The sequence below is a fragment of the Mobula hypostoma genome, chromosome 8 (genome assembly GCF_963921235.1).
Source record: "Mobula hypostoma chromosome 8, sMobHyp1.1, whole genome shotgun sequence".
Classification (NCBI taxonomy): Eukaryota; Metazoa; Chordata; class Chondrichthyes; order Myliobatiformes; family Myliobatidae; genus Mobula; species Mobula hypostoma.
Window position 1 is genome coordinate 121,398,659 of NC_086104.1, and position 12,554 is coordinate 121,411,212.

General features: G+C 48.5%; 1 protein-coding gene across 1 annotated transcript in view; it reads right to left on the reverse strand.

Annotated features, from left to right (window-relative positions):
* LOC134350234 (uncharacterized) overlaps positions 1-12,554 on the reverse strand; it is a 51,042-nt gene that overhangs the window by 19,611 nt on the left and 18,877 nt on the right. The window contains exon 2 of the mRNA XM_063055244.1: positions 1,009-1,083. Within this exon, the coding sequence (XP_062911314.1) occupies positions 1,009-1,054 (46 nt within the window). The 5' untranslated portion in view covers positions 1,055-1,083. The remainder of the gene's footprint in view (positions 1-1,008; positions 1,084-12,554) is intronic.

The window sequence follows — 12,554 nt, forward strand, 5'->3', positions numbered from 1 at the left end:
AGAGATCTCATGCAGGATGTTAGGGATAAATTTGTCCCGGTGAGGAAGATAAAGAATGGTAGAGTGAAGGAACCATGGGTGACAAGTGAAGTGGAGAATCTAGTCAGGTGGAAGAAGGTAGCATTCATGAGGTTTAGGAAGCAAGGGTCAGATGGGTCTATTGAGAAATATAGGGTAGAAAGAAAGGAGCTTAAGAAGGGGCTGAGGAGAGCAAGAAGGGGGCATGAGAAGGCGTTGGCGAGTAGGGTAAAGGAAAACCACGAAGCATTCTTCAATTATGTGAAGAACAAATGGATGACAAAAGTGAAGGTAGGACTGATTAGAGATAAAGGTGGGAAGATGTGCCTGGAGGCTATGGAAGTGAGCGAGGTCCTCAATGAATACTTCTCTTTGGTATTCACCAATGAGAGGGAACTTGATGATGATGAGGACAATATGAGTGAGGTTGATGTTCTGGAGCATGTTGATATTAAGGGAGAGGAGGTGTTGGAGTTGTTAAAATACATTAGGATGGATAAATCCCCGGAGCCTGACGGAATATTCTCCAGGTTGCTCCACGAGGCGAGGGAAGAGATTGCTGAGCCTCTGGCTAGGATGTTTATGTCTTCGTTGTCCATGGGAATGGTACCGGAGGATTGGAGGGAGGCGAATGTTGTCCCCGTGTTCAAAAAAGTTAAAAGAGATAGTCCGAGGAATTATAGACCAGTGAGCTATACGTCTGTGGTGGGAAAGCTGTTGGAAAAGATTCTTAGAGATAGGATCTATGGGTATTTAGAGAATCATGGTCTGATCAGGGACTCTATCACTCTATGGGGAATGGGTCCCACAAACACAGACTCTTTCTGTCATTTTCTCCATCTGTCTCTCTCTCTCTCTCTCTCTCTCTCTCACACACACACACACACACACACACACACACACACACACACACACACACACATATCTTTCTGTCTCTTTCTCCATCACACACATACATACACGTGTCCCGAGCAGTAAGGAGGTTCTTACCCAACAGAAGGAGGAGCAAGATCAGTTTTCGAAGCTGCGCCCTCATCGCCCAAAGTATTTTCAATTAACACAACTCTGAGGGCGCAAAAAGAAATATCTTAGCACAGTTTTGCCGGGCCGAAGGGACATAATACCTTGCTGTAGTGAAATGATCTGGATGGACATGTATTTCTGAACAAATTTCCCTGTCTTTGGTGAAATACCAAATCTCATCAAACTCCTAATGAAATATATATACCACTGCATCTTTGTAATTGCATCGATATGCTGGGCCCAGTCTAGATCCTCAGAGATATTGACACCCAGGAACTTGAAATTGTTTACTCTTTCTTCTTCTGATCCGTCTGTGATGACTGATGTGTGTCCCCTTGTCTTACCCTTTCTGAAGTCTTTCTGAGATTGAGTGCAAGGTTGTTGCTGTGACACGACACAACAAGCTGATACACCTTGTTCCTGTACGCCCTCTCGTCACCATCTGCGATTCTGCCAACAATAGTTGTACCATCTGCAAATTTATAGGTGGCATTTGAACTGTGAGGGTGTAGAGAGAGTAGAGCAGTGGGCTAAGGACACGTCCCGGAGGGGCGCCGGTGTTGTCAGCGAGGTGGAAATGCTATTTCCGATTCAGACAGACTGTGGTCTCCAGTTCAGTAAGTCGAGGATCCAGTTGCAGAGGGAGGTACAGAGGCCCTGGTTCTGCAGCTTATTGATCAGAACTGGAGGACAGATTGTGTTAATTGTTGAGCTGTAGTCAATAATCAGCATCCTGTCATAGGCATTTGTATTGTCCACGTTATCCAAGGCCGTGTGAAGAGTCTTTCAGATCGCATCCGCCGTAGACCTTCCTCAACCCGTCCCTTTCCAATCTACGTTTCTCTCTCTCTCTCTCTCTTTCTCTCATTTTTCTGCCCTTTGGTTTTTCTCTCTCGTTTCCAATCTCGGGCTCTCGTTCCCCTACTACCCCAAGATATTTTTCCAGCCCACACTCCCTCCTTATATATTTCCCTCTCTCTTCTTCACCCCATCCTCCTCCTCTTCACTTTTCTCCTCCTCACACTGCTCCTCTCTCTCTGCTCCCTCGCTCTCCCTGCACCCCCACTCACATCCCCCACCTCCGCCTGGTGTCATCTACACCACATCCTGTTCACCACGTCTCCCCCTCTGCTGTGTTTCGCTGTGACTAATTCACTGACCGCACACTGGCAGGCCAGTTCCGTCCGCAGTACAGTAACTGTGTGTGGTGTGGACTCTGTGACAACACTCTCACCCGATTTGCTTCAGCGCTACCGGGTCTCAGCGGCACTACATGATCCCGGGCACCGGAAGATGGCCCGCCAGTTATACAAACGGGAACGGGAACCTCTTTCTCCTGAGTTACCTCACTGGTCGTGCGGCCCTCACTTGCCCTATCTCCTCACCGCCCCTCCCGCTGTGGTTCCTCAGCCGAGGAGTTCAAACTGATCTCCACCGAGAATCGCCATCTTTATGATTCAAATCAGAGTGACAAGACACAGAGAGAGGGAAAGAGCAAGAGCGAGAGTGATGAAGAGAAAGAGGGAGGGAGATGGGGTCATGGAGATGTGGGGAGACAGAAAGAAGTGGTTAGGGTTAATGGAGACGGAGAGACAGGCAGATACTCATAGAGCTCCGGGCCGCCATCAGCTCCTCACCCGCCCCCTGCTCATAGGCTGTCCACTGAGTTCAGTCAGCGCCTCCGACCTGTCGCTCCCTTCCCCACCAGGCGAGCTCTCCTCTTCGGTTGGGACCAGCCGTTCGCACTGGAACTGCTTTCCTCTCGGGGTCGAGCGCTGGCGCTCCGGACGCCCGATACAGGAGGAGCAGCGGCCGCTCAGCCGGGACAGGAAGGTGCGGCAGCGAAAATCAGGTCCCCTTTCACTGTCTGACGTCCTGTCCGGGGGCCGGACTGTACCTGACAGTCCGGAAACTCATAACACCGTTCCATCGGATGTGGGGGGCGGGTGGAATAGCCGCCCTGAGGCGGACCGAGGGAGAAGACTTGAAGAGGGAACGTCACGGAATAAGCGGCGAGGAGTGAGAAAGGGACGGGACACAACGGCCACTGCATCCCTTTCATTTACCCTCTTCCCCTATTCCTCATCGCTACAAATCTTTCCTTCACCCCTCCCGACTCCTTCCACCCGAAGCCCGCACCCTCCCCATTCTGCCCCCCACACAGACAATGGTGCGAGAAACACAACACATCCAGTAAATGGCAGTTTTATTGGTGAAACCGCCTTGTTAATGAGAGGTCAGACTGGTTCAAGCTGACGGGTTGGGGACAGTAACTCAAACAATCACGCGATACAACAGTGTGTGCAAAAGCCCCCCTGAATGCCCAACACATCGAACCTTGAACTGGATGACGCAGGTCACGAGCACACGGTCAGTGGCCACTTTATTAGGTACAGGGGTTCCAGAAGTGCTGTGGGAACAAACTAAAGTTAACGTCCTGACGAAGGGTCTCAGCGGAGATATCAAAAATTGATTAATTTCCCTTCTTGACTGTTGACTCTGCCTGCTTTAATGCGTTGAGTTCGTGCCACATGATTGACCGATTAGATATTTTCATCACCAAGTCGGTGGAGCTAATAAAGTGGCCACTGAGTGCACTAATGTCCTGTACTGTTGCAAGAACTCATCTTTGGGACATTTATACCCGGGTTAGGTCCGCCATGACAACTTACAGATAACGGCAATGAATTTGACATTAGATTTTTGAATTTAATAAGCTTATCCTCGAGTCTGGTAGGACCAGTTTCAAACTTTAGTATCTTCTGCCTGACGAGAGCGGGGAGAAGAGAGAATGTCCCGTGTAGGAATGCTCTTTAATACTGTTGGCTGCTCCTCCCATTCTTGCGGGGCCTTGGACACGGTATAGGGGGCTCCGAGTTGCAGTGGGGACATGAGTGAGAGATTGAGAGAAGATTTGGCAAACAGACCCGAAGTATCCCCAGTAGTGTCCAAGCCTGAAGGGTTTAGGTGAGGGGGTACGGAGGTCTCGGAGGATTAGGAAACTCCCAGATAGGTTGACCTATGTAGCGCCTGAGGGACAGGGCATAAGGTCTACTGTTCGGGGAGCAATGTTTCTGTTTGTACCCGGATTGGGTTCTTGTGCCTGCAGGAAGGGTTGGCGAGTTATTTAGAAGTCATGAGGACATGACTAAATTTGGTGGGGGGAGAGTGTAATGGGTTTCTTCTTTTATGTTACTGCTAAGGCTAATAAAATGGCTTCGTTGTTATGTTATAATAAAATGGTTTCTCTGTGATGTTAACTGCTGAGACAGTGGTTCTCTATAGCAGCTTGTTTTGGGTCATAATTACTGATAACGAGAACTGTATTCATTTGCTAACCAATTGGGATAGATGTCATTCTTTCTTGTGTGTCTATAAGCTATTGTTTTCACGGGCATTGGGCAGAAGGCGCGATGGGGACAGAGAGAGGAGACGTGATGCTGTAAGCTGGGCGAAGGAACGGACCCCAAGCAGGAGTCCGAGGCCCAGTGTCTTCGGCGATGAGAGGAGACACAGACAAACTCGAGTAGAGTGTTTGGTTGATCACCGAGGGTTGTCCCATTCGTGGGTTGGCGGAGTTTGGAGGACATCGACTGGAGAAAGGGGGACCCGGTTCTGTAAGAGCTCCAACGATGTGCACTGCACACAAACTGGATAATAATAATGTCTCCTTTAAAAAAAACAGTTAAACAGTTCTTATTTTGTTCCTTTACTATCTACATAGTCAAAGTAAGAGTTATAAAGTGTAATCATTTAATCGCATATGGTGTACTGTCTGTTATTTGGCGTGGTGGGATACATCACACAGCATCTACACAAACTTGATGACACAGTTTGGCGGGGACCAAGGCCACTCCTCCTAGGCGAAAGTGAGCTGAGCGAGCCTGAGGCTTACCAGGGGGCTACATATATTCCAGTCCTCTCAAAATGAATGCTAACATTGCATTTGCTTTCCTCACCTCTTGACTCAACCTATAAGTTAATGTTTAGGGAATCGTGCATGAGGACACCCAAGTCCATTTGCATCTTAGATTTTTGAATTCTCTCCCCATTTAGAAAATGGTAATTTCTTAGACCGTTCTCCTAATCAGTACAAGTCTTCAGTCTCCCTGCTACTTCAATTCTATCTGCCCCTCCACCCATCTTTATATCATTGTGAAACTGGAGCACAAATCCACTAATTCCGTCATCCAAATGATTTACATACAACGTGCAAAGAAACGCTCCCTAAAACAACTGGCACAGACCACTAGAGACTGGCAGCTTTAATTCCCACTCTTTGCCTCCTTCCAATAGCTAATGCTGTATTCATGCTCGTTCTTTTCCTGTCATACCATGGATTCTTATCACTTATCTTATCTTAACATGTGCAGCACCTTGTCAAAGGCCCTCTGAAAATCCAAGCACAACATCCACAGGTTATCCTTTGTCTATCCTGCTTGGTATTTCCTCAAAGAATCCCAAGAGATCTGTCATGCTAGGCTTTCCCTCAAGCAAACATATGCTGACTGTGGCCTGTTTGATCATGTGCCTCTGAGTTGTCATGGTCCAATCCGTGAAGTCCGCTTTCCAGTTCACGGTCCGGTCCATGGACTCAGGACTCTGGGTCTTGCAGCTGTCCCTTGTTTTGGTTGGGTTATTCATAGGAACCTAATTCCCATCTTGGGGCTTGGAATATAAGTAGCCTTGGGGTCGAGTGTGGGCTGCTGGTTTGTGTTGTCAAGATCCCCTGGGAGAAACCTGCCGGAGGATGGCTAGAGTGGCCACTTGCCATCTTCAGGTCGTGTTGGACATCTGTCGCTTCATGGAGCCTTGATGTCAGTAGTTGGAGCTGTCTTTGCTGTATGGATTCCGCTGTTTCCTGGGCCAGCTGAGTGGCCATCAGCCACTCCAAGTGAGGTAGGGATCTGGCCTTTTCTGTAGCCAGCCGAGGTTGCTGGCCGTAACTGCGACTCGGAGCAACCCCTATGCAGAGATGGAACTGTCTGTTGTGCATCGGTGTTTGTCTCTTGTCCTTGCCTCCAGAGGGTAAGTCAGGCAGTTCAGCTGTTGCCCTGTGGGGCATTTGTCTTGTCTTGTCCTCGCATCCGTGGGGTAAGTCAGGCCGTTCTGCCATTACCTGACGGATGGACCTGTCCCACCTTGGTACGGAGATAAAGTTGATAAAGTTGAGTCCCCACTTTTTGAAGGGTAAGTCCCAGCTCTATGTTGATGTACAGTTCCCAGTCTCTGATCCCCAGCCTCTGAGTTACCAGCCTCCAGCCTCAAGCCTCAGACTCCAGAACCTAGCCTCAAGCCTCAGGACCCAAGACCCCAGCCTCAGCACCCAAGACCCACGATCCCAGCTTCAACCCTCCAGCCTCAGGACCCAAGACCCACGACCCCAGCCTCCAGCCTCAAGCCTCAAGCCTCAGGACCAAAGACCCAGGACCCCAGCCTCAATCCTCAAGCCTCAGGACCCAAGACCCACGACCCCAGTCTCAAGCCTCAGGACCCAAGACCCACGACCCCAGCCTCAAGCCTCAGGACCCAAGACCCACGACCCCAGCCTCAAGCCTCAAGCCACAGGACCCCAGACCCATGACCCCAGCCTCAAGCCTCAAGCCTCAGGACCAAACACCCATGAACCAAGCCTCAAGCTTCAAGCCTCAGGACCTAAGATCCACGACCCCAGCCTCAAGCCTCAGGACCCAAGACCCAAGACCCACGACCCCAGCCTTAATCCTCAAGCCTCAAGCCTCAGGACCCAAGAGCCACGACCCCAGCCTCAAGCCTCAGGACCCAAGACCCATGACCCCAGCCTCAAGCCTCAAGCCTCAAGACACAGGACCCAAGACCCACGACCCCAGCCTTAATCCTCAAGCCTCAAGCCTTTCCGACAATACCGTGCGGTGATTGTTGAAGTGGGGTTCCCGGTGCAGGAGTCGTGTTGTGGTGAGGTGTGCAGGCGTGGGGTGGGGGTGGGGGTGGGGGGAAGAGCCTGTGTAGCAAAACAGCTGATCTGACGCCGGTGGATCTACCTGGAACGCGACCTGTCACTACCGAAGGAAGCGGGGTTTGAGTTAGGAACTGGACCGTCGGGAGGAATAGTGACAGAAAGTGTCGGGGCAAAACACACAAAATGCTGGAAGATCTCAGCAGGCAGCATATATGGAAGTGAATAAACATTCGATGTTTGGGGCCGAGAGCCTTGCTTTCCAGTCCTGCTGAAGGGTCTCTGCCCCAAATATCGAATGTTTACTCTTTTCTATAGATGCTATCTGGCCTGCTGAGTTCCTCCGCATTTTGTGTGGTTGCTTGGAGTTCCAGTTTCTGCAGGTTTTCTCGACTTAGTAAAACGTGTGAACGACAGAAAGTTAACGACACTTGTAAAGCTAATCGTAAGAATCGCCAAACATGCGATAAACTACAAAAACATGATAGTGAAAAAATAATCTAAAAAGCAAATTTTTGCATGAACCGTAAGGTGTTCAGTATAGATATGAAGTTTCGCTTGGGTGGATGCTCAGCTTGTGCAGAACGCCTCGGGGAATGGAACATTCAATGCCACTGTACGTATAGCCTACATTAGAATAAGGAACTACTTTACGTTAGATAATGCATGTGTTGAGTTATACTTGTGCGTATGGAGTACGCCGTAGGGCTGATTACTTTTGTGTAGCCCTATGCCGTAGCGAGCATGCGTAGTTGTGTCTGCGTCGCTCTGAATACTCGCAATCCGCGTAGGTCACTTGCAAATACAAAATAATCTGCAGATGCTGTAAAAGATCAAAGCAACTCTTTCAGTATGCTGGATGAACTCAGCAGGTCGGGCAGCATCAATCAAAACGATGAGTCGATGTTTCGGGCTGGAACCCTTCGTCAGGACTGAAGAATGAAAGATGGGGAAGGATTTAGTCATAGTCATAGTCATACTTTTTTAATCCCGGGGGAAATCGGTTTTCGTTACAGTTGCTCCATAAATAATAAATAGTAATAGAACCATAAATAGTTAAATAGTAATATGTAAATTATGCCAGTAAATTATGAAATAAATCCAGGACCAGCCTATTGGCTCAGGGTATCTGACCCTCCAAGGGAGGAGTTGTAAAGTTTGATGGCCACAGGCAGGAATGACTTCCTATGACGCTCTGTGTTGCATCTCGGTGGAATAAGCCTCTGGCTGAATGTACTCCTGTGCCCAAACAGTACATTATGTAGTGGATGGGAGACATTGACCAAGATGGCATGCAGCTTGGACAGCGTCCTCTTTTCAGACACCGCTGTCAGAGAGTCCATTTCCATCCCCACAACATCACTGGCCTTACGAATGAGTTTGTTGATTCTGTTGGTATATGAAGAATGCTTGTAGCGTCATTTGAGAGACCAGTAATTTGAAAGACAAAGGGGTGGGGAGGGGAAGCAATGACGTCATAGCCCTGAAAACAATGGGTGGTAGAAGAAGGAGGCGGAACCATGAGGGAGTTGGGAGAGGGGGTAGAGTGAAATAGGGATAGAGGAAGGGAGGGGGAGGGAATTACCAGAAGTTGGAGAATTCTATGTTCATACCAAGGGGCTGGAGACTACCTAGACGGTATATGAGGTGTTGCTCCTCCAGTCTGAGTTTAGCCTCATCATGGCAGTAGAGGAGGCCATGTATGGACATATCTGAATGGGAATCGGAAGCAGAGTTGAAGTGGGTGGCTGCCGGGAGATCCTGTCTGTTGTGGCGGACAGAGTGGAGATGCTCGACGAAGCGGTCCCCCAATCTGCGTCGGGTTTCACCGATGTAGAGGAGGCCACACCGGGAGTACCGGATGCAATAGATGACCCCAACAGACTCACAAGTGAAGTGTTGCCTCACCTGGAAGGACTGTTCGGGGCCCTGAATCATTGCAAGAGATGAAGTGTAGGGACAGGTGTAGCACTTACGCTTACAGGGATAAATGCCGGGTGGGAGATCAGTGGGGATGGACGTGTGGATAAGGGAGTCGTGGAGGGACCGATCCCTGCGAAAAGTGGAGAGGGGTGGAGAGGGAAGGATGTGCTTAGTGGTGGGGTCCTGTTGAAGGTGGCGGAAGTTGCAGAGGATAATGTGCTGGATCTGGAGGCTGGTGGAGTGGTATGTAAGGACAAGGGGAACACTGACCCTGTTGTGGTTGCGAGAGGATGGGGTGAGGGCCGAAGTGCGGGAAATGGAGGAGATGCGAGTGAGGGCATCATTGATGACGGTAGAAGGGAAACCACGATCCTTAAAGAAAGAGGACATTTGAGATGTCCTGGAATGGAAGGCCTCATCCTCGGAGCAGATGCGGCGGAGATAGAGGAACTGGGAATAGGGAATGGCATTTTTGCATGTGGTGGGGTGGGAAGAGGTATAGTCGAGGTAGTTATGAGATTCAATGGGCTTGTAGAAGATGTCAGTGGACAGTCTGTCTCCAGAGATGGAGACCAAGACATCGAGAAAGGGGAGAGAAGTGTCCGAGATAGACCAAGTGAATTTGAGGGCTGGGTGGAAGTTTGAAGTAAAGTCGGTGAAATTGACGAGCTCAGCATGGGTGCAGGAAGCAGCACCAATGTAGTCGTTAATGTACCAAAGGAAAAGTTAGGGAGCAGTACCAGAATAGGTCTGGAGTACAGACTGTTCCACATAACCAACGAAGAGGCAGGCGTAGCTGGGTCCCATGCAAGTTCTTATAGCTACACCCTTAGTCTGAAGAAAGTGGGAAGAGCCAAAAGAGAAGTTATTAAGTGTGAGAACCAGTTCTGCCAACCGAAGGAGGGTAATGGTGGTGGGGAACTGGTGAGGTCTATTATCCAGGAAGTAGCGGAGGGTTTTGAGGCCTTCTTGATGGGGAATGGAGGTGTATAGGGATTGGAAATTCATAGTAAAAATGTAGCAGTTGGGACCAGGGAATTGGAAGTTATTGAAGAGATGGAGGGCATGGGATGTTTCCTGGATGTAGGTGGGGAGGGACTGAACTATGGGTGACAAAATGGAGTCCAGGTAGGCAGATACAAGTTCGGTGGGGCAGGAGCAGGCAGAAACTATGGGTCTACTGGGACAGTCAGGCTTGTGGATCTTGGGGAGGAGGTAAAACCGAGCAGTGCGGGGTGTGGGAATTCTGAGTTTAGTGGCTGAGGATGGAAGGTCTCCTGAGTTGATAAGGGCGGTGATGGTGCGGGAGACAATGGTTTGATGTTTTCTGGTGGGGTCCTGTTCCAGGGGTAAGTAAGAGGAGGTGTCAGAGAGCTGCCGTTTTGCCTCAGTGCGGTAGAGGTCCATCCGCCAGACTACTACGGCACCACCTTTGTCAGCAGGTTTGATGGTGAGGGTGGGATTAGTGCGGAGAGAGTGGAGGGCAGTGTGTTCAGAGGGAGTGAGGTTGGAACAGGAGAGAAGAGTGGTGAAGTTGAGACGGTTGATGTCTCGGCACCAGTTGGAGATGAAGAGATCGAGTTCAGGTAGGAGGCCCGGGCGGGGTGTCCAGGAGGAGGAGGAGGGTTGAAGACAGGAGAAGGGGTCATCTATAGCGGGAGGGGAATCCTTGCCAAAGAAGTAGGCTCGGAGATGTAGGCGACGGAAGAAGAGTTCAGTGCCATGGTGGGTACGGTATGATAGGTATGGTAGGTCACTTGCGTAGGCTACCGCGTCGAGTTAACGCAGAAGTATAATCATTCACCACCAAAGCGCTAGTTGGCTGTGGGGTTTCTATGCCACTGTGAGTTTCTTCGTGAGGGCAAGGAAATGCATTTCAAATATTATCGGATGTCGGCAGGTAGAGTTGATGATTTGGTTCGTCGTCTCCGACCATTTATTTCGCGTCAGGGTACAGACATGATGGAGAAAAGCAACTGGAAATGCATAGGAGGAAATGCGATGCTACCAAGCGGACCAATATCAATTGTTGTGGTCTGTGTCGCCACGACGCGTGATTGCGAGGTGCACATCACCCTACGGCGTACATTTGACGCTGAAGTATAAATTGGGCTTAAGGCGCATATTGCTATGTGTGTGTGTGTGTCAAGTTCGGACTATAGCAGTAAAGAACCATGAAACTTAGTTCCCATCTCCAGTGTTTTTATTAATAACATAGTTATGTAAATAGGCCACATACACAACAAATTGGTGATGAGAATTATGAACCTACATCTTATCAGAACGCTGTGTTTTAGTTGATAAGGTCACGTACCCCGTGACGGGAATAAAGAACCAGCAGAGATGAAAAACACTTTGGAGTCCAGTATTGCTATTAACTAATAATATTTATTAGTAACTACACAATACAGTAATATAAATGTAAATAAATCAAACAGGTTAGCAATGATTATACAGAATAATATATAATATGCAAGTATATCAGTAAGTGTGGAAATATATGTATGAAAAACCAAGCTTCTTTAAGTCTAGGGGTAAAAAGATACGCTCTTATGATGATGAGTAAAGTTCAGTTCAGTTCAGTTTGTGGTATTTCGTTGAGTAGTGATGGGAAGAGAGAGAGAGAGAGAGAGATTTGAGTCTTCAGGTGAGCTGATGCAGTCGATCTTCTCGTTGTCCTTCGAAATCCTTTAAAAGTCACCGACTGTGACTTTAACAAAGGGGACCGGTTTTCTGTGGTGGAGCTATCCCCCAGGCGAGGGTGGACACATGGACAACTCCCCACCAGTCAACCCCTTTCTTTTCCACTGCAAGAGCAATGGATCAATCTGCCTGATTGATTCTCCAAAACCCACTTTTTCTTCGGGCACAACAATGCTTATTCAGTGTCCAGAACATGTGTCTGAGGTCTATCATCTGACCTCCTATTTTACCTTCCCGTGCTGAGCATCAACTGTCACTCAAATAACTCCTCCTTCCTCTCTCTGTGAAGAAAATGCAAGCAGGCAAAAGTCCTTGAAGAAGTATCAACAACCTGCCGAAAATCATAACATCAATTGTCAATTTAATAACGCCCTCAGTCACCATAGCAACTTATGAGCTGCTTGGTGCTATCTCCACTTTAGCAGAAATCCAAAAGTTAACGAGTTCTTTCTCGTGCCTTAAAGTGACAGTATAACAGTCAGTCTTTGTCTCTCTCTCTTCAAAACAAGATATCGATGTTAAATATCTCTCTCTCTCTTTTCAAAAGCACAGTTAATAGGGGTAATTGAGCACAGTTCAAAGGGGTAATTCAGGACCCCGTCACAATAATGACACTCGGAAAAGAGAGAGAAGGGAGATGAAAAGGAGTGACACACACATCCAGACGGAGTGCGCTCGTTGCGCTAGCAAAAAGGACATGTGAGTCAAGTGAAACGTGCAATGACGTGTCCCTGAAATGTGTAAAGAAAACAAGGAAAAATGGGCTAAATTATCATAACAAAGATGGCGATGATTGGAGTCATTACAGTATTTGATAGTGGCATTGAAAACTGGGTAACTTACATTGAAAAAGTGGAGTTATATTGTGATGCTAACAGTGTTAATGATGAAAAGAAAGCCAGCGTCTTACTCAGTGTTATGGGAGCAAAAACATTGGGGCTGCTGTGGAGCT